The sequence below is a fragment of the Macaca mulatta genome, chromosome 10 (genome assembly GCF_049350105.2).
Source record: "Macaca mulatta isolate MMU2019108-1 chromosome 10, T2T-MMU8v2.0, whole genome shotgun sequence".
Classification (NCBI taxonomy): domain Eukaryota; kingdom Metazoa; phylum Chordata; class Mammalia; order Primates; family Cercopithecidae; genus Macaca; species Macaca mulatta.
Window position 1 is genome coordinate 98,745,563 of NC_133415.1, and position 24,793 is coordinate 98,770,355.

Below are 24,793 nucleotides of genomic sequence, written 5' to 3' on the forward strand. Positions count from 1 at the left end.
ACACAGCCTCCACCTCAAAAGATCTGGCCTGGTTCAGGCTGCAGCAGCAAGCAGACAAAGTAAGCTGTTCAGGACTGGACTCCAGTCCCTTTATTGAGACTGAGAGGCCAGTGGGTCCACCCAAACAAAAATAAATTTCTATCCCAAAGCCTGCCTGCAGGCTGGGGCACCCAGCACGTCTTGGCCGGGGCCCATGGCTGCCCCTAACCCCAACAGCACAGGTCTGGCTCCCTAGGAATGAGAGGATGCTGGCTGTCCAGTATCTGGAGATGCTAAATGAAGAGGGAGGTGAGTCCTGGTGGCCCCCCACCCCCGGGAGGGCTGGCCTCAAATCCAGGATCTGTGTCGGGCCCTCAGGGCTCAGTCATCGGCCAGGGTGATGACGTCGTACTCGATGCCCTGGTGCTGCAGCTGTTGAATGTGTTCAGGCACTGCCTCCTCTGTGCCAAACAGGCCTTGGGCTTGGGCCATGGCAGCATCAGCCACTGCTGCCAGGGGAGGGGAAAGTATGGTGAGCTAGAGGCTCAGGAGCTGGGTCCAAACCCAGCCCTGTGCTCCTCAGGGTCCAGCTCCATACCTGTGACAGCCGAGTGTGCTGCAGCCTCAAGTTGAGCCTGTGTGACAAGCTGCTGGCCTGGGGACACAGGCACATACTGGATCTGGAGGGGAAAAGCTGATAAGATGCTGGCCTGCAGAAACCCTGCCTGTGCCCCAGGTCTCCCTGTCCTCCCAGGGCCCTACCTGGGACTCCTGAAGGAATGGGGCTCCTTGTTCATACTGGATGTGTGTGATCTGGCCCTCCTGTACCTGCAGAGAGGAAGCCAAGCTGTGATTCTGGGAAGAGGTCATGCAGCCCTTCACCACACCCCACCCTCATCCCAGGGTGTGGTCTACCTGGATGTGATGGCCCTCGGGGACCACAACATATTCCTGGGGGAGCAGGTGCTGGACACCATCCTGGGAGATGATATACTGCACCTGTGGGCGGGGGGGAGGGTGGCAGTGGTGGCAAGGAGGCAGGTGCTGAGGCCTCGTTCTCCAGGAGCTCAGCTAAGAAGGCAGAGTGGAAGACTAGGAACAGCCACCAGCAACAAAGCAGTTGTTGGCAAGCATGGACCCCAGGAGGGGTGGTTTGGAAAGTATCATTCCTCCCCAAGGTGGGTCTTTGTTTGGGAGGGCAGGTCACAGCTAAGGGCATCAACAGTAGCTAGCAGCTCACCTGGTTGTCGGAGGTCACCAGGTGCTGTACGGTCTGGCCATCTGCTGTGGTGATCTCTTGGATGTAGGTGGCTTCCTCCTGCCAGGACCAAGCCAGCTCTAGCCTCATTTCTCTACCCCAACCCCTGCCTGTCACTGGCCAGAGGGCCCCCAGTCCTGACTCTTACCTGATTGGTCACTGTCTGCTCCTGGGCAACGATGATATGTTCCTGGCCCAGTGCCTGCTGTAGCCGCTCTGGGCCCAGGACCCCGTGACTGGACTGGAGTGCAGCTGGGCAGAGAGGAGAGGATGCTCACACGTGAGGTCCAGGAAAACCTGCAATGCCCCAGCCTCTACTGTGCCCAGAGGTGCCTTTTGGGGCAGTGGCCCAAGTCTCTGGATCTACCCTGGTGCCCACCCTGTGGCCCCAGGGGCAGCTCACTGTGCAGGGTGGCCAGTGTTTCGTCATCACTGTTCAGGATGATGGTCTGGGTTGGGGTCTGGGTAGCAGCCCGGGCTGTAGGAGTTCCTGACTTCCTCCCATCAGGACTGTGCAGCCGCTGGATATGGAACTTGAGGTGCCCGTTACGGTTGAAACTGAAGGGGATGAAAGGTGGCTCAGGTTAGCCCTATCATACATGCCCAGCGGTCCCCACCCATCGGTATGTGGCCTCACCGCTGCCCGCAGAGGTGGCACGCAAAAGGCTTCTCCTTGGTGTGAGTCAGCATGTGCCGCCGCAGGTCCTTCTTATTCTTGGAGGCGAAACTGCACTGGCTACACTGGTGGGGCCGCAGGCTTGAGTGCTGCGCCATGTGCGCCTGCAGAGGGCAGAGTTGGGGGCATCAGCTGGGTCAGGACAGATGGCAACAAATCCCCAGATCCCTGCCGACAGCTGGTCAGGGAACCAGGCAAAGCGGACCTGGGAAAACCAAAATCCTATGTACTAACAAGAAGCTGGGTAGAAAGACCAAGCCAGATCCACATCTGGTGCTGCTGTGTCCTAAAAGTGAAAGGCCATAGGTTCGATCATTATTAGGTCAATTGGAAAATTTCAGTTTACCCATATGTAACTTAGAGGTGTTGGATGAGGGGACCTGTGCAGGTCCCATCGGGCTTTTTTTTTTTTTTTGAGACAGAGTTTTGCTCTTGTCACCCAGAGGTGGAGTGCAGCGGCGTGATCTCAGCTCACCGCAACCTCTGCCTCCTGGGTTCAAGCGATTCTCCTGCCTCAGCCTCCCGAGTAGCAGGGATTACTGGCATGTGTCACCACGCCTGGCTAATTTTGTATTTTTAGTAGAGACGGGTTTTCTCCATGTTAGTCAGGCTGGTCTCAAACTCCCGACCTCAGGTGATCCACCCGCCTCGGCCTCCCAAAGTGCTGGCATTACAGGCATGAGCCACCGCGCCTGACACGGGCCCTGATTTTCTAGGGTTGAGGCCTGCCTGACGGAGCCTCCACCTCTGCATCTGTAGGGGTGGGGCTCTAGGCCCTGCTTCCCTCTCTGACCTCTGGGGAGGATGCAGTGCGTGACTGGATCTGAAAACTGGAAATCCTCAGGCAAACAGGGAGGCCCCAAGCTGGGCTATGAACCTGCCCACTAGCCTTCTCCATGGTGGCTCCCCAACTACCTCAAACTTCTGTGCCCTCAGTATTCTAGACAAGTGGTCCCCAACCTTTTTGGCACCAGGGACTGGTTTTATGGGAGATAATTGTTTCACGGCATGTGCAGGGTGATGGTTTTGGGATGAAACTGTTGCACCTCATCATCAGATACTACTTAGATTCTTATAAGGAGTGTGTGATCTAGATCCCTTGTATGCACAGTTCACAATGGGGCTGTGCTCCTATGACACTCTAATGCAGCTGCTGTGACAGGAAGTGGAGCTCAGGCTAATGCTTGCCCACCTGCCGCTCACCTCCTGTGTGGCCTGGTTCCTGACAAGCCATAGATGGCTACTGGTCTGTGGACCAGGGGTTGGGGAACCCTGTTCCAGACGTTCAAGTCTCCCTAGCCATGCCTCTGTCTCACACCTCTGTGCCTTTGCTCTTGGAGGCCCAGCTTGGCCATCCCTCCTGTGGCATTTTCCCCAGCACACTCAAGTTCAAATGACTTGCTCTCTGCACCCTTGGTTCACACTCGGAATACTGTCTGGCATTAGTCACATTGTGTCTGGTTTGCCTCCCCACCAGACCAAGCTCCCTGAGAGCTGGGACCTTGCTGAGTCATCTCTGACCAATCTCATCCACTCGGGGGCTGGGGCAAAGGATCTGGTTTGAAAGGGCACTCATTAAAGGTTTGTTATACAAATGTGTGGCCCAATGAATGACAGCAGAGACACAGGAGCGCCAGCACCTACCCGGACCTCGGGCCACTGGCGGGCACTGAAGGGGCAGTCGGGGCACTTGAAGGCACCAGGCCCAGCATGGGCCCGCTTGTGACTCTCCATCTCAGCTCGGCCAGGGAAGGCCTCGGCACAGATCTTGCAGGAAAACTTCTTTGATGCTGCAGTGGCTGCACACGGCGGTGAGGGGGGCACTGCCAGGCCCAGGGCTTTGCTGGTTGCAGGAGGTGGGGAGGCAGAGCTCGGGGGGTCCCCTACACGGTGGGTGTTGGCTGGAGATGGAGGCTCAGGGCCATCTCTAGGCAGCCCCCCACACTGCAGCAGGGGCCATTTGGCACCAGAGGCCAGAGCATCTGGACTTGGGAAGGAGATGGAGCCATCTGCGGTGAGCTGTGGAGAGACAGGGAGCATGAGGTGCTGAGAAGGGGAGGGAGGTAGAGGAGTGGTTGGCATCCCCAAGCCTCACCTCAATGTGGTGCAACTGGGTACCATCAGTAGCCATGATGTAGTGGGTGCCAGCTTCTTTTAGGGTGTCACTCACAACCACAGTCTGGGCTGCCTCTCCTGAGGGTTCCTCGCTGTGGGCATGGAGAAGGTTCTAGGAGAAGATGGAGGGCCACAGGAGCCCCCTTCCCCAAGCAACAGGCATCAACTGAGGGATGACTGTCACCAAAGATGGACTCAAGTCAGAAGGGCCTATGGTTCAACTGTGGCTCTGCCCTGTTACCAAATGACCCTCTACCGTCTCTCTTGTAAATGATTACAACTCAAGCATAGGTCCTTCTCAAAAACGGGTCATCCTTGTCCTCCTTGGTAAACATGGCAAGGTGGGGGGCACACAGTGAGGCAGAGAGGTCCAACCCAAGTCTGGCCAAGTTGAGCAGGACAGGGGGACCAGGCCAACCAGTAGCAAATGGTGAATCCACCACTAGGAGCTAGTGGAGGAGGCAAGGCTAACAAGGACCTGCTGCCTACGAGTAGAGAGCAAATGCTGAGACTGGCCGCCCAGGTGCTGGCCAAGGGCATGGGCCCGGGGATCCTGACTCCCAGCCCAGCCGAACAATTTGGCACTTGGATTCAGGGCTTCCTCAGATGGCCTAAGAGTTTGGTGAACATAAACATGCCTGCCCAAGCTCATTCATTGTAGGGAAGCCAAGTGCAGGAGCCAGGCCTCAATGCTGGTAGAGGCCTGAGCTGCTTTGGAATGTCAGAACTGGAGAACACCTGGGATCACTCAAGAAGAGCACTTGGCATGGGAACCAAAGGGACCAGGGTTCAAATCTTACCTACTGCGTGTGTGGTTTCAGGCTGGTCACTTAACCTCCCTGGCCCATTTCCTCATTTGTAAAACAAGGGAAATCTGGATCTCATGGGAATGGCTTAGGTCCCATCATGACTGCCAAGTGCTTGGAACATGTAAGTGGCTAAAAAATGGCAGCTCTTGACCTCCTGAGAAGGGTAGACTCCACCACCAATCACTTGATGTGTACTGGGATTTTTGCCTCCTGCCAACTAGGCTTGGGTGGGGCCCAAATCGAACTGACCGACCACACCTACAAAAAGCTGAAAGGGGCCTTGCAGGCAGCAGGTCTCACCTGTAAGGTGTGCCAGGAGCTGATGTCCCCTCCTCCATAGGGGGTGCCGTGATGACACTGTAGCCAGTCCCACCAAATGGACCAGGTGCCAGGGTGATCTGTGGTAGGTCAGGAGGGCCTAGCTGGCTCTCGGCTGCCGCACCGCCCCCCGGCTCTGCCACATGGAGGGTGACCACCTGTGGAGTGGCACCTTCAGGGGAGGGCTGCCCACCAGGGGATGCTAACCCTGCTTCCATGTCCTCCGACTTCACCACGGCCACCTGCAACAGCACCAGGGGGCAGGATGGGAGGCATCTGTGGCAGAGAAGCAGGTATGCAAGATGCGTCTCCCATCTCAGTGTCCCAGATGCACCCACACACTCTAGTCAGACCAGTACTGCCACCGCTCATTTGAATAATCCAAGTTCTTTCTAAAATATACTCCGGCTTTCCAAATCCCACTCAGCAACTGGAAATAGACCAACGGGAATAGGGCAGAACAGTTGTGCCCCCCACAAACATTCGGCAATGTCTGGACACATTTCTTATCACAGCAGGAGGGGGATGGTACCGGCATGTAGTGGGGAGAGGCCAGGGATGCTACTGAACATCCCATAATGCACAGAACTGCCCCACCACACAATAGTATCTGCCTCAACATGCCAATAGTGCTGCAGTCAAGAAATACTGGGGATAACTGACACTTAGAAAAAAGCTCCAGTGTACATCTTATTCTATAGTCGGCTTCAAATGGGTTGAAGATTAAAATGTAATAAATAAAACTTTATTTATTTTATTTTTTTTTTTGAGACGGAGTCTCACGCTGTTGCCCAGGCTGGAGTGCAGTGGCGCGATCTCAGCTCACTGCAAGCTCCGCCTCCCGGGTTCCCGCCATTCTCCTGCCTCAGCCTCCTGAGTAGCTGGGACTACAGGCGCCCGCCACCGCGCCCGGCTAATTTTTTGTATTTTTAGTAGAGACGGGGTTTCACTGTGGTCTCGATCTCCTGACCTTGTGATCCGCCCGCCTCGGCCTCCCAAAGTGCTGGGATTACAGGCTTGAGCCACCGCGCCCGGCCAAAACTTTAAATATATTAAAAGAAAATGTAGGTAAGTATTTTAGAATTGGGGTGGGGAGATTTTTCTAATCATGACAATAGAAAAACACATACAGGACACAAACGGGTGCTTTAGAAAAGGAATACAATGGTCTCTGAACATACAGAGAGAAGTTCAATATCATTTACGGTCACACAACTTTTTTTTTTCTTTGAGACTGGGTATTGCTCAGGCTGGAGTGCAGTGGTGTGATTATAGCTCACTGCAGCCTCAACCTGCTGGGCTCAAGCGATCCTCCCACCTCAGCCTCTCAAGTAGCTGGTACTACAGGCATTCATTGCCACACCTAATTTTTTTTTTTTTTTTTTTTAAGAGACAGGGTTTCACCATGTTGTCCAGGCTGGTCTCAAACTCCTGGACTAAAGCAGTTCTCCTGCCTCGGCCTCCCAAAGTGCTGGGATTACAGGTGTAAGATTGGTAAAGATTTATAAAGACAGGCCTGGCATGTTGGCTCACGCCTGTAATCCCAGCACTTTGGAAGGCCGAGGTGGGTGGATCATGAGGTCAGGAAATTGAGATCATCCTGGCTAACACAGTGAAACCCCATCTCTACTAAAAATACAAAAACTAGCCGGGCCTGGTAGCGGTGCCTGTAGTCCCAGCTGCTCGGGAGGCTGAGGCAGGAGAACAGTGTGAACCCGGGAGGCAGAGGTTGCAGTGACCCGAGATCGCGCCACTGCACTCCAGCCTGGGCGACAGAGTGAGACTCCATCACCACCCCACCCCGCCAAAAAAAGATTTATAAAGATGGATAATACCCAGTGTATTGGCATGAATGCAGGAAAATATACCCTACTGGTGGCCATGTATACTGGCATATCTTTTTACAAGGCTTCACACCATACCCTCTGACCCACTAATAATTCTTGTAGGAGGCTTTTTAAAAATACTACAAAAATGTTGGCTGGGCACGGTTGCTCACGCCTGTAATCCTGGCACTTTGGGAGGCCAAGGCAGGCAGATCACTTGAGGTCAGGAGTTTGAAACTAGCCTGGCCAACATGATGAAACCCTGTCCCTACTAAAAATGCAAAAAAGTAGCCGGGTGTGGTGGCATGCACCTGTAATCCCAGCAAGTCAGGCAGCTGAGGCAGGAGAATCATTTGAACCCAGGAGGCGGAGGTTGTAGGGAGCCAACATCACGCCACTTCACTCCAGCCTGGGTGACAAAGTGAGACTCCATCTCAAAAAAAAAAAAAAGTTTATGAGCACTGAAAATATAGGTACAGTGAAGCACTGCTTGAATCAATATAAAATGAAAGAACCCCAGCCAATAAAGGACTAAACTATAGCTGAGAACATCCATGTGATGGAATGATACAGAGATGCAAGATGTAGATCTTAGGAGAATGAGGGTAACTGCAGGTGCTGGCCAGGCCATGCATCACACGCTGTTAAGTGAAAGATGACGCTGAGAAGCAGCAATAATGTGATCCCAATTTTTAAGGAACAAAGGTCTAGGTGTTAGTATGAGCATGAACAAAGCCCTGAAGAAATTCTTCTGAACCCATTTACTGGGTATCTGAGGGCAGGGGAGAAATGCCAAGGACTTTCACCTTTTACTGAAACATTTTCTAATGTTCATTTTGTTTCTTTTTTTTTTTTTTTTTTTACATGGAGTTTTGCTCTTGTTGCCCAGGCTGGAGTGCAATAGTGCAATCTGGGCTCACTGTAACCTTTGCCTCCCAGGTTCAAGTGATTCTCCTGCCTCAGCCTCCCGAGTGGCTGGGATTATTACAGAGATGTGCCACCACACCCGGCTAATTTTGTATTTTTAGTAGAGACAGGGTTTCTCCGTGTTGGTCAGGCTGGTCTTGAACTCCTGACCTCAGGTGATCCACCGACCTTGGCCTCCCAAAGTGCTGGGATTACAGGCGTGAGCTACCATGCCAGGCCCGTTTTGTTTTTTACAAGCATGTGCTTTTGTAAGCAGAAAAACTACCACATGAGATTGGCATGGGAACAGGAAACAAATCAATAGAACAGAACTGAAGCCTAGAAACAGATTCCTACATATTTGGGAATCTAGTATATGAGAAGGAGGACACTTCAAACCACAGGGGAAGATACCACACCGGATGACTTCTGGAAAAAAAATCCATCCCTACCTTTCTGCATACATCAGAAATAAATTCCAGGTGGAGTAAGATTAAGTGTAAAAAAATAAACCCTAAGAAAAAAATATAAATGAATGTTTATATAATCTTGGGATACAAGCTGGAGGAGTCTTTCTAGGGATGACACCAAAGACAAAACTATAAAAGACTGATAAACTTTCCTATCTAAAAATGTAAAACTTCTATATACCCCTAATTGCCATGAACTAAACTCTATGAAGATTTCTGGAATTTATCATTTTAAAAACACTCTCCATCTTCTCATGAGGCTAAGAAACAGGAGGGGCTAATAAACTTCCCTCTGCCTTGGAGACCAGGCCAGATGTGAAGTGGGGGGCAGGGAGGGGCAAAGGTGCGGAACTTTGGGGAGGTGCAGGAACCAAGACCCCTGGAACTCAAGAGAATGGTCTGATCTGGAGGAAGCCCTGGGGTCTGCAGGCTGTGGGAGGTATCCTGGAATGAGGGCACTCTTTTGGATGGAAAAGCTAGTTCAGACCCCTGTGGGGGCACCCACAGGCACATGGTGGCTGCAGAAGTGGGAGGAAGACAAAACAAGAACAGGGCCCAGATGCCACAGGGGCAGTGTGTACTGTTCCACCTGGCAGGTCACCAGTGGTTCCGGAGAATGGACGGGAGACCCCGTGGCCTCCCTGGCAAAGCCTGTTCCTCTCTGTGTTTGCCCACCAGACTTCAGCGGATCTGTCTCCTCCACTACCCTGGAGTTCCCAAGGGCGGGGCAGCTCTGATACACTGTTGTCCTCTAGTCCCAGTGTCCAGTGCAGGGCTGGGTACCTGTGGAAGCTGGGAAGGGGAACAGGTTCCCAGGTAACTCACCTGCAGGGCTGTGCCCCCCAGTTCCCGCTGGGCACTCATGTTCAGCAGAAGATCCAAGGCTGTCTGCGTGGCCATCGCTGTCGACTCCTCGGCTCCTGGGTGGGGTGGGATCTAAGCCTGACAAAGTGCTAGAAAACTGGCACCCAATACCACCCCCTCTCCATCTTCCAGCCACCACCAGCACGCCTGCCCCTGCCCCACTCAGAGCTCCTGTCCTCCCACAGAGCTCACCTTGCTGGTAGATGATGGTGGCGCCGCCCAGGGTGTCAGGACAGAGCAGTGAGGGAGCCTCAGATGACTGGAAAGGTGTCGCCTCTGGGGGTATCTATGGGGTGGACATATGCCCACGCCTGAGAGGGGCCGGCCCAGATTCAAGTGCCATTTACCAAGCGCCTCTGATCTGCCAGACATTTTACATCTGTTGGCTTGTTTTATCTTCATAACCACTTTTCTTTTTTTTTTTTGGAGACAGAGTCTCCCTCTATCATGCAGGCTGGAGTACAATGGCACAATCTCGGCTCACTACAACCTCTGACCCCTGGGTTCAAGTGATTCTGGTGTCTCAGCCTCCTGAATAGCTGGGATTACACGTGCCCGCCACCCGGCCCAGCTAATTTTTATATTTTTAGTAGAGATGGGGTTTCTCCATGTTCGTTGGCTGGTTTCAAACTCTTGATTCAAGTGATCCACCCGCCTCAGCCTCCCAAAGTGCTGGGATTACAGGCGTGAGCCAGGACACCCAGCCCATAACCACTTTTCAAAATATACCAGCTCAGTGCTACAGATGAACCCACTAAGGCTCAGAGAGGTGAAGTGGCTGGCCAAGAATCCCACTCCTAATACATAGCAGGGTGAGGGCTTGAACCCATGACTGTGTGATTCCAGGGCCTGTGATCTACCAGCATGTCATGTGGTCCATGTTTCTGGGGATACTGTGTCTGCTCACATGGCAGAGACTGCTAGCTACCTATCCTGAATCCATCCTCCTCTTCCTTCTTGCTAATAGAACTCTGATTTTCACCAGGGTGGCAATGTACCCAGCTCCAAGACATTTCTCAGCCTCCCTTGCAGCTAGGTAAAGTGTGGCCACATGACTAAGCAACGATCTTCAGGTGAAGTTCATGAGGAATGATGGATAGATGGCAGATATCCTTTTTGCCTCTCCCCCATCCCTTCCTCCTGCTTCCTGCCTGGGAAGGCTGGTGCTCCTGCAGCTATACCGGACCATGAGGCAACTACAAAAATGAAAGTCATAGGCCTAAGATGACTGGGCAAAGATATGGAGAGCTTATTCCCTTCTGACTGTATAATCACCACACCAGCCCTAAACTGCTGACCTGTGGAATTCTCGTATAAGACAGAACAAAAAACTGTGGTCACAGTTAAGTTACTAGTATTTCCATCCTCTATTACTAGCACTAGAAAGCCACCCTTACTCTAAGCTTAGGGCTCGCATATGTTTGACTCAGCGAGTCTTTACCACAGTCTCAAGAGGCAGGTATTATTCTGTTGCACCTCAATGTGCAAATAATGCTGGGGTTGGGAGAAGCGGCCTCACTCTGTCATCCTGACCCATGCCCTGACCTTACCTCAGGAGGTCCTGGGGAGCTGGGAGGTGGTCCAGGGGCCACACTGTGCTGCTGCTTCAGCTCCTCAATCTGCTGCAGAGAGAAGAAGGGGCGACGGCGGGAGGGGGGCTCCTCAGGGTGGCGCCTCCCCCATTCCTCGAAGCTGCTTGCATGTCGGCACCGTACGTGCAGGCGTAGGTTCTTCTTGTGCCGTGTGCTGAAGTGGCAGTACTCACAGGCGAAGGGCTTGGCCCCTGGAGGCACATGTTGGGGCAAGCTTAAGTCTGTCCATCCCTAGCCTACCCCCTCCAGGAATCCTTTCTTGATCCTAAGGATCTCTCCAACTGACTCACTTCCAGAGATTCATTCCCATATGCTGGCGAACACATGCCACTGTCTGTTCTGGTAGCCCAGGACAGAAATGAATCAAGGCTGCCCTCTGCACTCAACAGCCTTCCTGTGCATGCCTATTTGCAAGGTCATGTGACTACAAGCTCCTCCTGCGGGTCATCACAGGACTCTGGCTAACGGAACCCCTGGCTCCTTTTCTCTAATCGCCCCTAGTGTGCTGACCAGGTAGCTAAGCACCAAAGAAACAATGTTTGCAGTGCAGCTTCTGTGGGCCAAGCCAATGGCATTGCTTCTGCAGCTTCATCTGCCAAGACAGGGCCTAGAAGAGCCTCCTCTCCAGCCCCAGTGCCAGCACACACAGGGCTCAAGGAACAAATGGAGCTTACTTTCATCATAGTCATATGGCAGGCACTTCTGATTCCCCCATTTCATAAATATGGAAGGCTCAGAGAGGGCAAGTGACCGGCCCAGAGCCATCTAGAGAACAACTGGCCAAGCGGGCACCTGGGCTCAGGTTAGGGTAAATACGCCCATGGGAAACTCTCTTTACACTTGAAGCACTTGGGCTGTTCTGTGGCTAAGGAGGGGAAAGAGGATGGGAGCTAAGCCTCTGATCAGGGGCAGAGGGAGCTGAGGGCTGGTGAGTGGGACTGGGGTGCACCCAGCCTGACCTGTGTGCTTAACAGCCACATGGGACAGCAGGAAGTCCTCTCGGAAGGTGCGGTAGGGACAAAAGCTGCATTTGAAGGGCTTGTCACTGACGTGGGACAACTGGTGGTTCAGCAGTGCCTTCTTGTCTTCACAAAGGAACTCACAGAACTCACACTTGAACCTGGAGGCAGTTAGAGGGAGGGAAGCTCAGTGATGCGCTGGGGACTGCTCCCGTCCCCAGGGGCCTCCGAGGGGATGTACCTGCGGTTGGCAACAGCCTGGATATGTGTGAGCAGGTGCATTTTGAAGGTGTAGCGCTTCTTAAAGGACTTTCCACACTGTGAGGGGTGAAGAGCAGTGAGATGGCGATCACCCTCCATTACCCAGGGAAGGCCCTCCTCCCAGCCCCAGCCCTGGCTCCCACCCACCTTGTCACACATATGGGGCTTCTCAGTGCTGTGCGTCTTCATGTGCTGCGTGAGTCTTTTCTGCATGGGGTACACACGGCCACACACAGGGCAGGGGAAAGAGCTCAGCTTTGGAGTCTAGGAAGGCATAAGAAGGGGCCAGATGGAGAAAGAAGGGGAGGAGGGAGGATAAAACCTCCCCTCTCGTCCCCACCTCCACAAACAACCCCCAGGCAGGCTCCCTTCCCAGGCCAGCACCCCAGACTCACCGGATCTGGCCTCTTCTTCCTGGGGGGAAAAGGCCGAGGAGTTAGACCAGGGTTTCCCCAAACGCACTTTAGACCCTCTCACACTGAACAGACCCAGTCTCAGCTCTGAGCCTACTCCCTGCCAAGGCCCCTTTCTTTTAGAACAGTGCTTCCCTAGCTGGAGTTCACTGGGGAAAATGCTAAGAGGCACGCTGAGAACAACATATTCTGCACTCAAATATATTTGTGAAATGGTACATTCTTTCTCTCTATCAATCACAAAGTGTTATTTGCATATTAAAAGCTCTAAGGATCAGTTAAGGCCAGGAGTTTGAGACCAGCCTGTGCAACATAGCAAGACACTTTCTCTACAAAAAGAAATTAATAAATAATAAAAAATTAGCTGGGTGTGGTGGTTAGCACTTGTAGTTCCCAGTTACTCGAAAGGCTGAAGCAGGAAGATCGCTTAAGCCGGAAGATCACTTAAGCCTGGGAGGCCGAGGCTGCAGTGAGCTGTAATTGTGCCACTCCACTCCAGACTGGGTGACAAGAGTGAGACTCTGTCAGTCAGTCAATAAAAGCTCTAAGAAATTCGGCAGGAGGCTGGGCGCGGTGGCTCAAGCCTGTAATCCCAGCACTTTGGGAGGCCGAGACGGGCCGATCATGAGGTCAGGAGATCGAGACCATCCTGGCTAACGCGGTGAAACCCCGTCTCTACTAAAAAATACAAAAAACTAGCTGGGCGAGGTGGCGGGCGCCTGTAGTCCCAGCTACTTGGGAGGCTGAAGCAGCAGAATGGCGTGAACCCGGGAGGCGGAGCTTGCAGTGAGCTGAGATCCGGCCACTGCACCCCAGCCTGGGCGACAGAGCAAGACTCCGTCTCAAAAAAAAAAAAAGAAATTCGGCAGGAAAGAGGTGTTGAACAGCTCTGCAAGCTGGTGATCCTACACTAATCTTACCTGGCCACAGAACCCCCCTTTTTTCTTTTCATTTTAAAAAAAGAAACCTCAAAGCATCTTGAGCTGGCTTTTCCACACACACAGCTGGAGCTGTCCCAGGGGATCTGTCTCCAACCTCTGCTCACACACCACCTCTCATGAAGCGAACTCCTACCTGAAGCTCCAGATCGACTTATAATCCTGTGAGCAATCATTAGGTGCCTAAGAACTTTTGTTTCTCTCTCTCAGGTGCACTCTCAGCCCTGTGAGAGATGAGGAGGATCTGGAGTCCAGAAGATCTTGGATCATTTACTGAACTTCTTTAGGTACATAATTTCCTTCAATCCCCTCAACAATTGCCCCCATTTGATGAGAAACTAAAGCTCACAAGAGGTAAGAGGCTGAGCTGGGGACCTCAAGGTCCTGGTACTGTCCTGTTCTAAGCCAAATGATCTGGGGTGAACTGCCTTTCTGCTCATGCCCGTAGTGTGCAGCAAATAGGGCTGGCTCAGAGCAGCAGTGCGGTAAGTGGGAACCATGGTTATCCTGGGCCTCCACTGCCCCACTCCACCTGGCGTCTCTCGCCCGGGTCCCTCCCATCCCCATACTGACCGGTCTCGGCTGTGCACAGCGGCGTGCCGAATGACGTCCTTCCGGTAGACACTGGTGTAGCTGCACTCGTCACACTTGTAGGGCTTGCTGCCCACGTGGTTGAACATGTGCTCCTGGGAGACAGACAAAAGGATAGTGGGCTGGGGCTTGGCCTCCTCTCCCATCCCCGTCCCTACCACACCTGTGGCCACAGCCTTAGGGTTGCTGCAGGAGCAGCTCACAGAACACAGGCGTGTGGACAACACACCCCGATGCGAGGGTCAAAGCCTAGGAAGGCCCAGGGACTCTCCCCAGCGAGAGCACCCACTCCGTGCTGGCTCACAACTTGACAGAGGAACCTAAGTCTCAGGGTGGAGGCACCTTGTGATGGCAGAGCTTGGAGCTGAAGGCAGGCAGCATGGCGCCACAGCCTCCACCTCTCCCACTGTGTCACAGGACATCCTCTCTGCAGAACCCAGAGAACAGCCCAAAGCACAGCGTGCACAGAGCACAGGGGCTCGTTCTGACCACCATGCCTGAAAGTACCCTCTCCCATAGCTGCCAACTTGGACATTGGCCAGGCCGAGCCACGGTTTCCTGGGTCAGTAAAATGGGACTATGGACACCTACGACTTCACTGGGCTGCAACAAGGATTTAATTATCCAGTTACTGCATAAAAGGCTCAGGGCTGCTGCAGGCCACGTGGTAGCTTGCGTTAAGGAGAAAAAGGAACCGTGGTTTGTTTTTTTTTCCCCCGCTCTTGTTGCCCAGGATGGAGTGCAGTGGTGTGGATCTTGGCTCACTGCAACCTCTGCCTCCCAGGTTCAAGCGATTCTCCTGCCTCAGCATCCCGAGTAGTTGGGATTACAGGCATGCACCACCATACCCAGCTAATTTTCTATTTTTAGTAGAGACAGGGTTCCTCCATGTTGGCCAGGCTGGTCTCAAACTCCCGACCTCAGGTGATCCACCCGCCTCAGCCTCCCAAAGTGCTGGGATTACAGGCGTGAGCCACTGCTCCTGGCCTAAAAGGAACGCTTTTCTTGAGACACATGACTGCCATCTGCTGGAAATCTTTCTAACACATGGAATCAGATGAAAACAGTTTTACGGCGTCTGTGGTGGCGAAGATATGCTGCCGCTGTGCACTGTGCTGCCTACAAAACTGCCCGCTGCAGCCTTCCCAGCACCTCCCCACATTCCTGCAGGCTCTGAGGAGCTGAGCGTTCTTCAGTGCACCAATGAGCCAGACACGCATCCTGAAGAGCAGCAGGATGGTGAGCCAGGATGCTCTGTGACTCCATTCTCCCTCAGTGGCACCAGCTGGCCTTTGCTTGCCTTCTTCACCCTCCCATGAGCCCCAATCCTCTTTGGCTCCCGCACCTTGAGAGAGGACCAGCGGCGGGAACGATAGCTGCACTGCAGGCACTTGAAGAGCTGGGGATCGCCAGCCTCATGGGAGTTGACGTGGAAGCGCAGGTCCTCGTGGGACAGAAAGCGAGAACCACAGATGCGGCACAGGAAGGGCCTCAAAAGCGGTTTGGGCGACTTGTAATAGTACCTGCAGGAAGAGGGTGTTGGGGAAAGGTCTGGTGGGGTTGGTGGCTTAACCACACACCTGCCCCACCCTCACCTCTGCTCCACATACTTGCGGTATTTCTTGCCTAGGAAGCGCCTGGAAGGTCGACCTCGGCGCCGGGGTGGAGTGTCATGCTCATCCGGGCAGGAGGGAGCTGCGTTCTCTGCATCTGACTGGCTCACACCAGCTTCCACAGGGGTCCTGCTTGCCTTGCCCATAGCCACCAGGTGTCCTGGGCCTGAGGAGCTGGGAGCCTCGGGATCCTGTGGCTCTGGAGGGCTCTGTCCACTCTGGGAACTCACTAGAGGCTCTCCTTCCACACCTGCCATGGACATGCCAGGTCACAAGCCAGCCACTGACACACCAGGACAGACATGGACAAGTGGGCCAGAGGCCAGCCAAAATATCCTCCTACCCAATCATCACAGACCACTGATGGGTGCATCGAGTCACATGACACAGACAGCCTTTGGTTAGAGGGCAGCGTGGATCCTACCGCCCAAGAGCCGACATTCTGTCAGCATGGTAGGACCTGGCCTGGATTAGAGCAGCGGCGAGAGCTGGGACTTTTCAGTCAGGAGACCTGGGTTCCAGGCACAGCTATCACTGATGTGCTGTGCACCCACAGGCAAAGCCATTCCTTTCCCGGAGTCTCATTTGCCCCATTTATCCAAGGGAGGCCAGAATGGCAGCTTTGGTGACTTCACAGAACATTCTAAGGCTTGGAAAGCAACAGCAGTGCTTTAACACTGGCATTCCCTAGGGAGGTCAGGCAGCTGGCGAGGGCTGATGGGAGGGAAGGAGGGAGAAGACGTGACTTCCGTGCTTGCAAACCATTTGAAGTTTGGACGATCTAAATCTGTTACCTCTTCAAAAACATCGACAGTATTTAAATATTAAATATGTACTAGAAAAATTAACAATACAGACAATGCAGGTAACATTCTGTTTCTTGACTGGGTTATACAGGTGCTTGGTTACACAGATGTGTGCACCTTGTGAAAACTCATTGACCTAGGCAGAATATGTGTAACTTTCCGTACATATATGCCTCAGTAAAAAGGCCTTTTTGAAATAGAAACTAAAGAATAAAATAGGCCAGGTGCGGTGGCTCACACCTGTAATCCCAGCACTTTGGAAGGCTGAGGTGGGCGGATCACCTGAGGTCAGGAGTTTGAGACCAGCCTGGCCAATATGGTGAAACCCTGTCTCTACTAAAAAATTAGCTGGTGTGGTGATGGGCGCCTGTAATCCCAGCTACTCAAGGCTGAGGTACGAGAATCGCTTGAACTTGGGAGGCGAGGGTTGCAGTGAGCCGAGATCATGACACTGCATTCCAGCCTGGGCAACAGTGAAACTCCGTCTCAAAAACAAATAATAGTAATAATACAACAATTCTCCAACCATAAACAGCTGCCATTGTACTCTTTTGTGTGTATTTAACCCTTAAGCAATCCTAATAAGCATGCTGCTATAACCTCCATGCATAAATAAAGGGACTGGAGATTTAAGCTCCAAGTCACACAGACTGCAGGCGGCAGAGCCGGTGCTCACACCACGGCTGGGTCCTTCCTGTCCCCCAGCCATTAATGCTCTGAACCAGGGCTCCTCTGATAGTCCCAGGCCTCAGACTGACTTCTCTCTTCTGTCATATTTAAAATTTATCTTATTCATTCAGTGATAAAGACCCAAATTTCTCTTTTGCTATGACAAATTGTGGTGAAAAGCATTTCCATAAAGCTGAGATAGATTCCTGAGTCAAGGTTTCTTGAGCTTGAGTCTTTGAGGGCTTTCCCCTTTCCCAGGAGGCCTGCAGGTGACCTGGTTTGAGACAGCTGCCCTGCAGGGCACACTCAGTCCCCAGAACTCCACAGAGACAAGCAGGGAGTGAGGCCACTCCTGACCCACCCACACGAGCCCCTCCCAAGACCAAACCTCACCATCTGGGAGGTCTGAGCTCTCCAGGCGGGGCAGCTTCCGGGGTCGGCCAGGTCTCCTTCGGGGCCTTGGGGTACTAGGGGTGGGGCGCTGGAACCGAAGCTGCCGGCCTCGGGGCTCATCCTCAGCTGGATTATAGTCGCTATCCTCTGTGGGGGACAGTAAAGTTGGTGAACAGTGGCAGGACCTGCCCTTTCAGCCCTAACCCCCTTCCCAGCTCACTTCCCCACCCCTGTGTACACTCCTCCTCCGAGCCTACAGTGATGCTTCCTCCAGAAAGCCCTCCTGGTCTCCTTTGGCTGACTTGGCGTTCCTGCCCTGAGCCCCTGAAGTTCTTTCTCTACCCTTCCTGGCACCTACCACTAGCTCATAAAGCACCTTCATGTGAATAGGGAAAAGGCACCCCTTCCTCCAGACAGTGTACAGCCAGTTAGAAAAAAGTTTAAATAAACATTAAAGTCCACAAACTCTACGGCGGCCCTATCCAAAACAGCTGCCATCGGCCGTTATGTAGCTATTGAGCCCTTGAAATATGCCTAGTCCAAACTGAGATATAATTAAGTATAAAATAATGAATTTCAAAAAATTGGTATTAAAAAACTCACCAACAATTTTATTTATTTATTTTTTGCATTTTTAGCAGAGACGGGGTTTCACCGTGTTAGCCAGGATGGTCTCGATCTCCTGACCTTGTGATCCGTCTGCCTCAGCCTCCCAAAGTGCTGGGCTTAAAGGCGTGAGCCACCGTGCCCGGCCAAAACACCAATTGTTATAATGACAGCATACTGAAATATTTTAGGGCCAGGCACAGCAGTTCACACCTGTAATCCCAGTGCTTTGGAAGGCTGAGGTGGGAGGACTGTTTGAGGACAGGAGTTTGAGACCAGCCTGGGCAACTCAGCAAGACAATTTCTTGGCTGGGCGCAGTGGCTCAAGCCTGTAATCCCAGCACTTCGGGAGGCCGAGATGGGCATCCTGGCTAACACGGTGAAACCCCGTCTCTACTAAAAAATACAAAAAACTAGCCGGGCGAGGTGGCGGGCGCCTGTAGTCCCAGCTACTCGGGAGGCTGAGGCAGGAGAATGGCGTGAACCCGGGAGGCGGAGCTTGCAGTGAGCTGAGATCTGGTCACTACACTCCAGCCTGGGCGACAGAGCAAGACTCCATCTCAAAAAAAAAAAAAAAAAAAAAAAAAGACAATTTATTTTTCTTTCTTTCTTTTTTTTTTTTTTTTTTTGAGACGGAGTCTTGCTCTGTCACCCAGGCTGGAGTGCAGTGGCACGATCTCGACTCACTGCAAACTCCACCTCCCAGGTTCAAGTGATTATCCTGCCTCGGCTTCCCAAGTAGTTGGGATTACAGGTGCCCGCCACCACACCCAGCTAATTTTTTGTATTTTTAGTAAAGACGGGGTTTCACCATGTTGGCTAGGCTGGTCTTGAACTCCTGACCTCATGTGATCCACCTGCCTCAGCCTCCCAAAGTGCTGGGATTACAGGAGTGAACCACCACGCCCAGTATTTCTTTTTTCGTTTTTTTAAGACAGGGTCCCGCTCTGTCGCTAAGGCTGGAGTGTAGTGGCACAATTACAGTTCACTGCAGTCTTGACCTCCTGGGCTCAAGTGATCCTCCCAAGTAACTGAGACTACAGGCACATACCACTCCGGCCTAATTTTTGCATTTTTCATAGAGATGGGGTTTCACCATGTAGTCCAGGTTGGGCGACCCCGTTTCCACAAAAACTAAAAAATTAGCCAGGCATGCTGGCAGGCATCTGTAGCCCTAGCTACTCGGGAGGCTGAGATGGGAAGATGGCTTGAGCTCAGGAATTCAAGGTAACAGTGAGCAACGATCATGATGCTACACTCCAGCCTGAGCAACAGGGCGAGGACCTTCTCTCACACCTTTATTTGTATTCTATTTCTGTGGTGCAATTGTGAACAGGGCCCCCTGTGCTCTTTTCCAGTGTGCAGCCTGCACAACTGTACACAAAGGTCCTGGTCCCAGAGCACAACCTCCTCTGTCTTATACTGGAGGGACCTATGGATATGTCTCTGCCAGTTCCCCTTTACTGGCCCTCCAAGTGAAAGCTCAGTGAGAATGTCTAGATGGGCGTAGGGATGGCAGGCCTAGAAACCATGGTGGCCTACCCTCTAGGTCATCAATGGCTCCAGCGTCTACAATGTCGTCATCGTCCTCCTCCTCCGGTCCCTCTTCCTCTTGGGTCTTGGTGGAGGTGCTCCACTTCCGTAGACGTCCTTTTTTACCAGATGCTGCTGTGGCTGCTGCTACTGGGGGTGGGGGGAGGGTAAGACAAGCTTGCCATGTCTGGCTTCCAGCACCCCACCCCCACCCATGCAGTCCAAGCAGGTAGGCTGCTACTGAGGCACCTGGACGGAAGTGGCGCTCCCGCATGTGGCGCAGCAGTGTGGCCTTGGTGCTGCTCCGGTACTGGCACATCTTGCACTTGAACTGCTGCACCACCACCACCTCCATCATGGCCTCCAGGCTCTGCAGGTCTGGTTCTTCAGCACCAGAGGCTGGAGGCAGCTGCACCGGGGAGCTGGGCCCACCCTGTGCCTCCTCAGGTGGCTCCAGGCATGTGGATGTGGATGTGGGGCCATCTGCCAGGGCCTCAATGGCTGCCAGGCTGTGGGCCAAGGTGGAACTGGACATTGGTGATGTCATGGGGGCTCCTAGGGGTAGGTGAGGCAATTGGTGGGTGGTTACATGGAGGGCAGCACTGGCCGTGAGCTGTAGCTACCCCTCCTAGGCAGACCCAGGGAGTGCAGAACCAAATTCCCCACCAGATGCCACCCGGTCAGTAGGAAAACTGAGACCCAGAGCCGTGGATACCCTGCCAGGGCCACAGAGGAAATCCGCAGCAGAGCCTGTCCTCATCTATCCCCCTGCCCACTGCAGGTCTTCCCTGATTCTGGCACCCGGGGTCTTACCATCATCTGGGCCCTGCAGGATCAGGTACCTCGTGGTCTCGGCCCCGCCATCCTCGGCACTGGTCACAGTGATGCAGCCTGGGCAGAGTTGGGGAAGGGTCACACCTCCTGGGGAGGGGTTCCCAGCAACAGGCCCACCCCCATGGGCCCCACTTTGGTCTGTGAGCAGGGCTGGTCCACACTCATTCTGGCTCCCATGTGTGACTGCAAACCAGCTGTGTCGCCCCCTGAGCCTCAGCTGACTTCCTTGGCAGGGCTGTCTGGAGGTCTAGTGTGACAAGCTGACTCAGCAGCTGGCCCATACTTACACAAGATGCCACAGCTACACCAGCTGCCCAGGCTTTGACCACCAAACCTGAAAAGTCCTCCTTCCTCTCCAAACTTCTCAAAGTAAAGGACTAGCTCCTGCACCACTTTCTTAGGGCTAGCTTCCCAGACTATCCCAGGGCTTTTTGAGGTACTACAGTCTCTATAAATATCATTAACAAAAAGTGGGTACAGCACCATGTGTCATGGCTCATGCCTGTAATCCCAATACTTTGGGAGGATGAGGCAGGAGAAGTGCTTGAACTCAGAAGTTCAAGAAAAGCCTGGCCAACCCAGCAAAAAGGTGGTGTGCACCTGTAATCCCAGCTACCCTGGAGGCCAAGGCAGAGAATCCCTTGAGCCCAAGAGTCTGAGGTTGCAGCGCACTATGATTGCACCACTGCTCTCTAGCCTGGGTGACACGGCTTTCGAGTCAGACTGTCTGAGCTCATGGCCTGACACCCTACACTGCTTGCTGGTGACAGTGGGTAACTTATGTATGTCCTCAGTACCTCACATTTTTCTTTTTTTTTTTTTTTTTTTTTTTGAGACGGAGTCTCACTCTGTCGCCCAGGCTGGAGTGCAGTGGCCGGATCTCAGCTCACTGCAAGCTCTGACTCCCGGGTTCATGCCATTCTCCTCCCTCAGCCTCCCGAGTAGCTGGGACTACAGGCGCCCGCCACCACACCCAGCTAATATTTTGTATTTTTTAGTAGAGACGGGGTTTCACCGTGTTAGCCAGGATGGTCTTGATCTCCTGACCTCGTGATCCTCCCGTCTCGGCCTCCCAAAGTGCTGGGATTACAGGCTTGAGCCACCACGCCCGGCCTCCTCATATTTTTCATGTGGACTGTGAACATAACATTCTTTACCTTTTGGGGTTATTGGGAGGATTAAATGAGCTACTGTATGTAAAGTTTAGAACAGTCCTGGGCACAAGGTAAGCAATAACAGTTTATATTATTTATTGAGAGTCTGTCGTGTGCCAGGCGCTATGCTGAGAACCTTATCGTGTTGTCTCATTAAATCCTCATTTACCACCGTGAGACAGGGGTGACTGTTTCCACTCTGCACATTCCGCATGGGAAAGTAATCTGCCTGAGTTCATGCAGCTAGGGTGGGCATAGCTGGCTGCAGGACACTGCAGGGAAACCCCTGTGGGGCTCCTCTGCCTGACTCACTCTGGATGAGGTCGGGCCCGATGGTGGACTCGATGATCTTGTCGATGGCTGAGCCCAGGTCCGAGGAGGAAGCTGTGCAGTCGGACACCAGCATGTTGGGGTCTGGGAGTGCACTAGAGTGCACAAGTGCTGGGGGACCGCCTGTCACCCCTGCCACTGGCCCATGGGACACAGACGACGAATCAGGGAGGTAGCCATTAGGCAGGGGGTCTGCGCTCGAGCTGCTCTCGGATACCTCCTCCTGAGGGGCATGAAACAGGGAGGTAAGAAGTTTAGCAGCAGGGTATGGGGCAGGGCAGCCTGCTAACTCCCACCTGCTAGACAGAGCTCTCTGGCCCAAGGACATGGTCAGTGGAGCCGCTCATGCCCTCAGCCCCACTGAGGACCAGTGACAGAGGCCCTCCAATCACAGAGTCCCCCCAGGAAAAAGTCACAGGGTCCCTGGATCTCATCACAGGATACCCCAAAATAAGGGAAGGGACTCCTAAGCCACAGCCAGGGTCTACACCACAGCCAGGGGGAGCTATTGTCATTGGGCTTTTGCATAAATCATTCCCTCTGCCTGAAACTCTTCCCAGCATCACCCTATGGCTAAATCTTACCCAGCCTTCTCACCACCATTTAGCTAGTACCTCTTCTAGGAAGTCAATGCTAACTTTGAGGCCAAGTCAGGACTTCTTCACCCTCAGTGCTGCAGCTGCCTGTGTCCCCAGCACCACACCACTGTGGGGTTCATCGTGCCTTGTAACAGCCTCCCTGCCAGACTGTGCCCTCCACAAGGGCCTGGAACAAACTTGTCTTTTCCCCTGCTGTATCTCCAGGGCCCAGCACATGCTGAGCACATGGTAGGCCCCCATCTCTGCTGAACTAATGAAACCCCAGGACCCCAAAGTGATGACCACTGCTGTAGACTTCTATCACGTGATATACTGAATATGATCACTATCTTGCAGATAAGAATGGCTAAGACATGTATTGAGTGCTTACAATGTGCTGAGCACTGTTTTAATTATTAGCTTTGCATACATTAATTTATTTCATCCTCACAAAAACTCTATGAGGCAGGTCTATTTACCATTCCCACTTTACAGATGAGGAAACAGAGCTAGATGTTGGGTAGCTTGCTCAAGATCACACGGTTTGGAAGTGGCACAGCCAGGAGGAGACGGTTTACAAAATGTTTGCAAGAGGATGTCTGGTGGGAGCTCACAAGCACCTTTGAAAGCAAGTATTTCTGCTCTACTTTAGCCAGGAGCCTGAGGCTCAAAGAGGTCTCCCAGTAAACTGGGGGCAGGACCCGGTCTTAACCCAGGACACCTGCCCTTTTATTTTATTTTATTTTTTTTTCCGGTAGAGATGAGGTCTCGCTATGTTGCCCAAGCTGGTCTCCAACTCCTGGGCTCAAGTGATCCTCCCACCTCAGTCTTCCAAAGTGCTGGGATTACAGGCAACGAGCTACCACGCCTGGCCTAGACATCTGCCTCTCAAAGTGTGAGGGCTGTGGGTACTATAGTAGCTAAGACCACAGCCTAGATTTGAATCCTGGCTCTGTCTGCACTCGGTACCTCGGCATCCTTTTCTATAAGATGTGGAGAAAAATGGTATGTGTCTTAGAAGGTATGAAGCCCCCATTTTAGGGGCTTGGCTTGGTGCCTGGCTCACAGTAAACCAGAAACACCAAGTATTAGCTACAAACAAGCCTTGCTGTTTCCTCTTGGCTGTCAGGCACTGATGCTCGCGGTCCTTGCCTCCACCCACGCCGTCCAGCCCGGTCCATACCTGAGAGCGGCTGCCGTGGTCCGAGCTTTGCCCCACGCCAGAGTCATCGGCCTCTGCCTGCCCCGGGGCGGCCGCGGCGTCGCTGCTGTCGGCCGACACGGCTTCCGAGGTGCCCACATCCAGGCCGCTCTCAGAGGGCTCCTCGGGCCGGCCAGGCCCAGGGGCCGCGTCGCTGCTGCTCTCCACCTCGTTCTCCTCCATCGGATCAGCGGGCTGCCTGACAGCGTGGCGTAGGGTCTGGGGACTTCACTCTGCGAAGAGAGGTGACCGTGGCTGGAACAAGTGGGCCATCTCCCCAGCCCCGGCAACCGCAGCCCACCCAGCTGCACCCCTGCGCCCATTTTGCAGATGCAAAAACTGAGTCTCCGACGGGGCGGGGCTTCCTGGTGTATTGCGAGGGGAGCTCGGGACAAACTTGACGGAGAAGCTGTGCTTCCCAGGCTAAGGCCCTTCCCGTGAGGGTGGTCAATGGCTGGTAATCTTGACCCTTTCCCTCGCCCCCACGATTCTCGTGGAGCGTTTCTCTCTGTGAGTCCTATCCGGGCTCCGTGGTTCAGCCCTTCAGCCCCCGCGTCCCCCCGGGTTGCAGGGTCGGTGGTACAGCCCGCTGGCCCCCTGGGTCAGTGGTTCGCTCCCCCCGGGTTCCCCTGTGGAGGGGGCTGACAGCGACGGTCTCGGGGCCTGGCGACTTGGGGCTGTCCCCGGCGCTGCCTGTGCTCCAGGCCCGACGCCATCTTGTGGTGGCGCCGGGTTTCCGCTCAGGCAAGTGCGAGAGCGACTAAAGGGCCTGGGACCCCGGGGCCCTGTTCGGACAGCCCCGCCGGCCCGGGAACTCGCCTCCGGGTAACCTCGCAGTGTGACCTCACTCCACGGCAGGGTACGGTGGGGCCGCCCGACTCTACCCGAAGCTCACCTGAGGCTTTTGTAGCCACGTTCCTCTCTGACTCCGGCATCGACGAGGTCGCCATCCTCTTTCCCCCGCTGCGGAGGAACCCATCGGCCTATTGTAGGCCGGAACTACTTCTCCCGCTGGCCCCGGGAAAAACACATTTTCAGTGTTCCGGAAGGTCGCTCCGAGGCCTCAAAACCATAATCGGGTCTGAAGAGACTCTGAGATTT

The 24,793-nt window shown here is 53.5% G+C and overlaps 2 protein-coding genes across 27 annotated transcripts in view; one reads left to right on the top strand and one right to left on the bottom strand.

Annotated features, from left to right (window-relative positions):
* Positions 1–24,793, top strand: part of CD40 (CD40 molecule) — a 245,777-nt gene that overhangs the window by 56,476 nt on the left and 164,508 nt on the right. The gene's annotated exons all lie outside the window — the stretch shown is intronic.
* On the bottom strand, positions 64–24,672 carry ZNF335 (zinc finger protein 335). Of its 26 annotated transcripts, none has more exons than XR_013399996.1 (28): positions 24,588–24,672; positions 23,675–23,925; positions 21,896–22,136; positions 20,409–20,486; positions 19,845–20,150; positions 19,605–19,742; positions 17,457–17,603; positions 15,586–15,838; positions 15,321–15,498; positions 13,958–14,070; positions 12,429–12,447; positions 12,181–12,297; positions 12,014–12,090; positions 11,773–11,933; positions 10,772–11,004; positions 9,414–9,507; positions 9,183–9,277; positions 5,138–5,397; positions 4,009–4,120; positions 3,558–3,932; positions 1,875–2,017; positions 1,641–1,795; positions 1,386–1,534; positions 1,220–1,297; positions 895–978; positions 742–807; positions 578–659; positions 64–488 (listed from the first exon to the last, which is right to left on the bottom strand). XR_013399996.1 is itself a non-coding variant. In XM_077951871.1 (28 exons), exons 2-28 carry the CDS (start codon positions 23,873–23,875, stop codon positions 361–363), a joined length of 4,035 nt encoding a protein of 1,344 aa, XP_077807997.1. In that variant the 5' UTR covers positions 23,876–23,925; positions 24,588–24,672; the 3' UTR covers positions 64–360. The 26 variants fall into 26 exon arrangements, 18 of the variants coding, with proteins under 18 accessions (XP_077807997.1, XP_077807994.1, XP_077807991.1 ...); XR_013399993.1 differs by having other exon boundaries at positions 64–485; positions 19,605–19,745; XR_013399991.1 differs by having other exon boundaries at positions 19,605–19,745.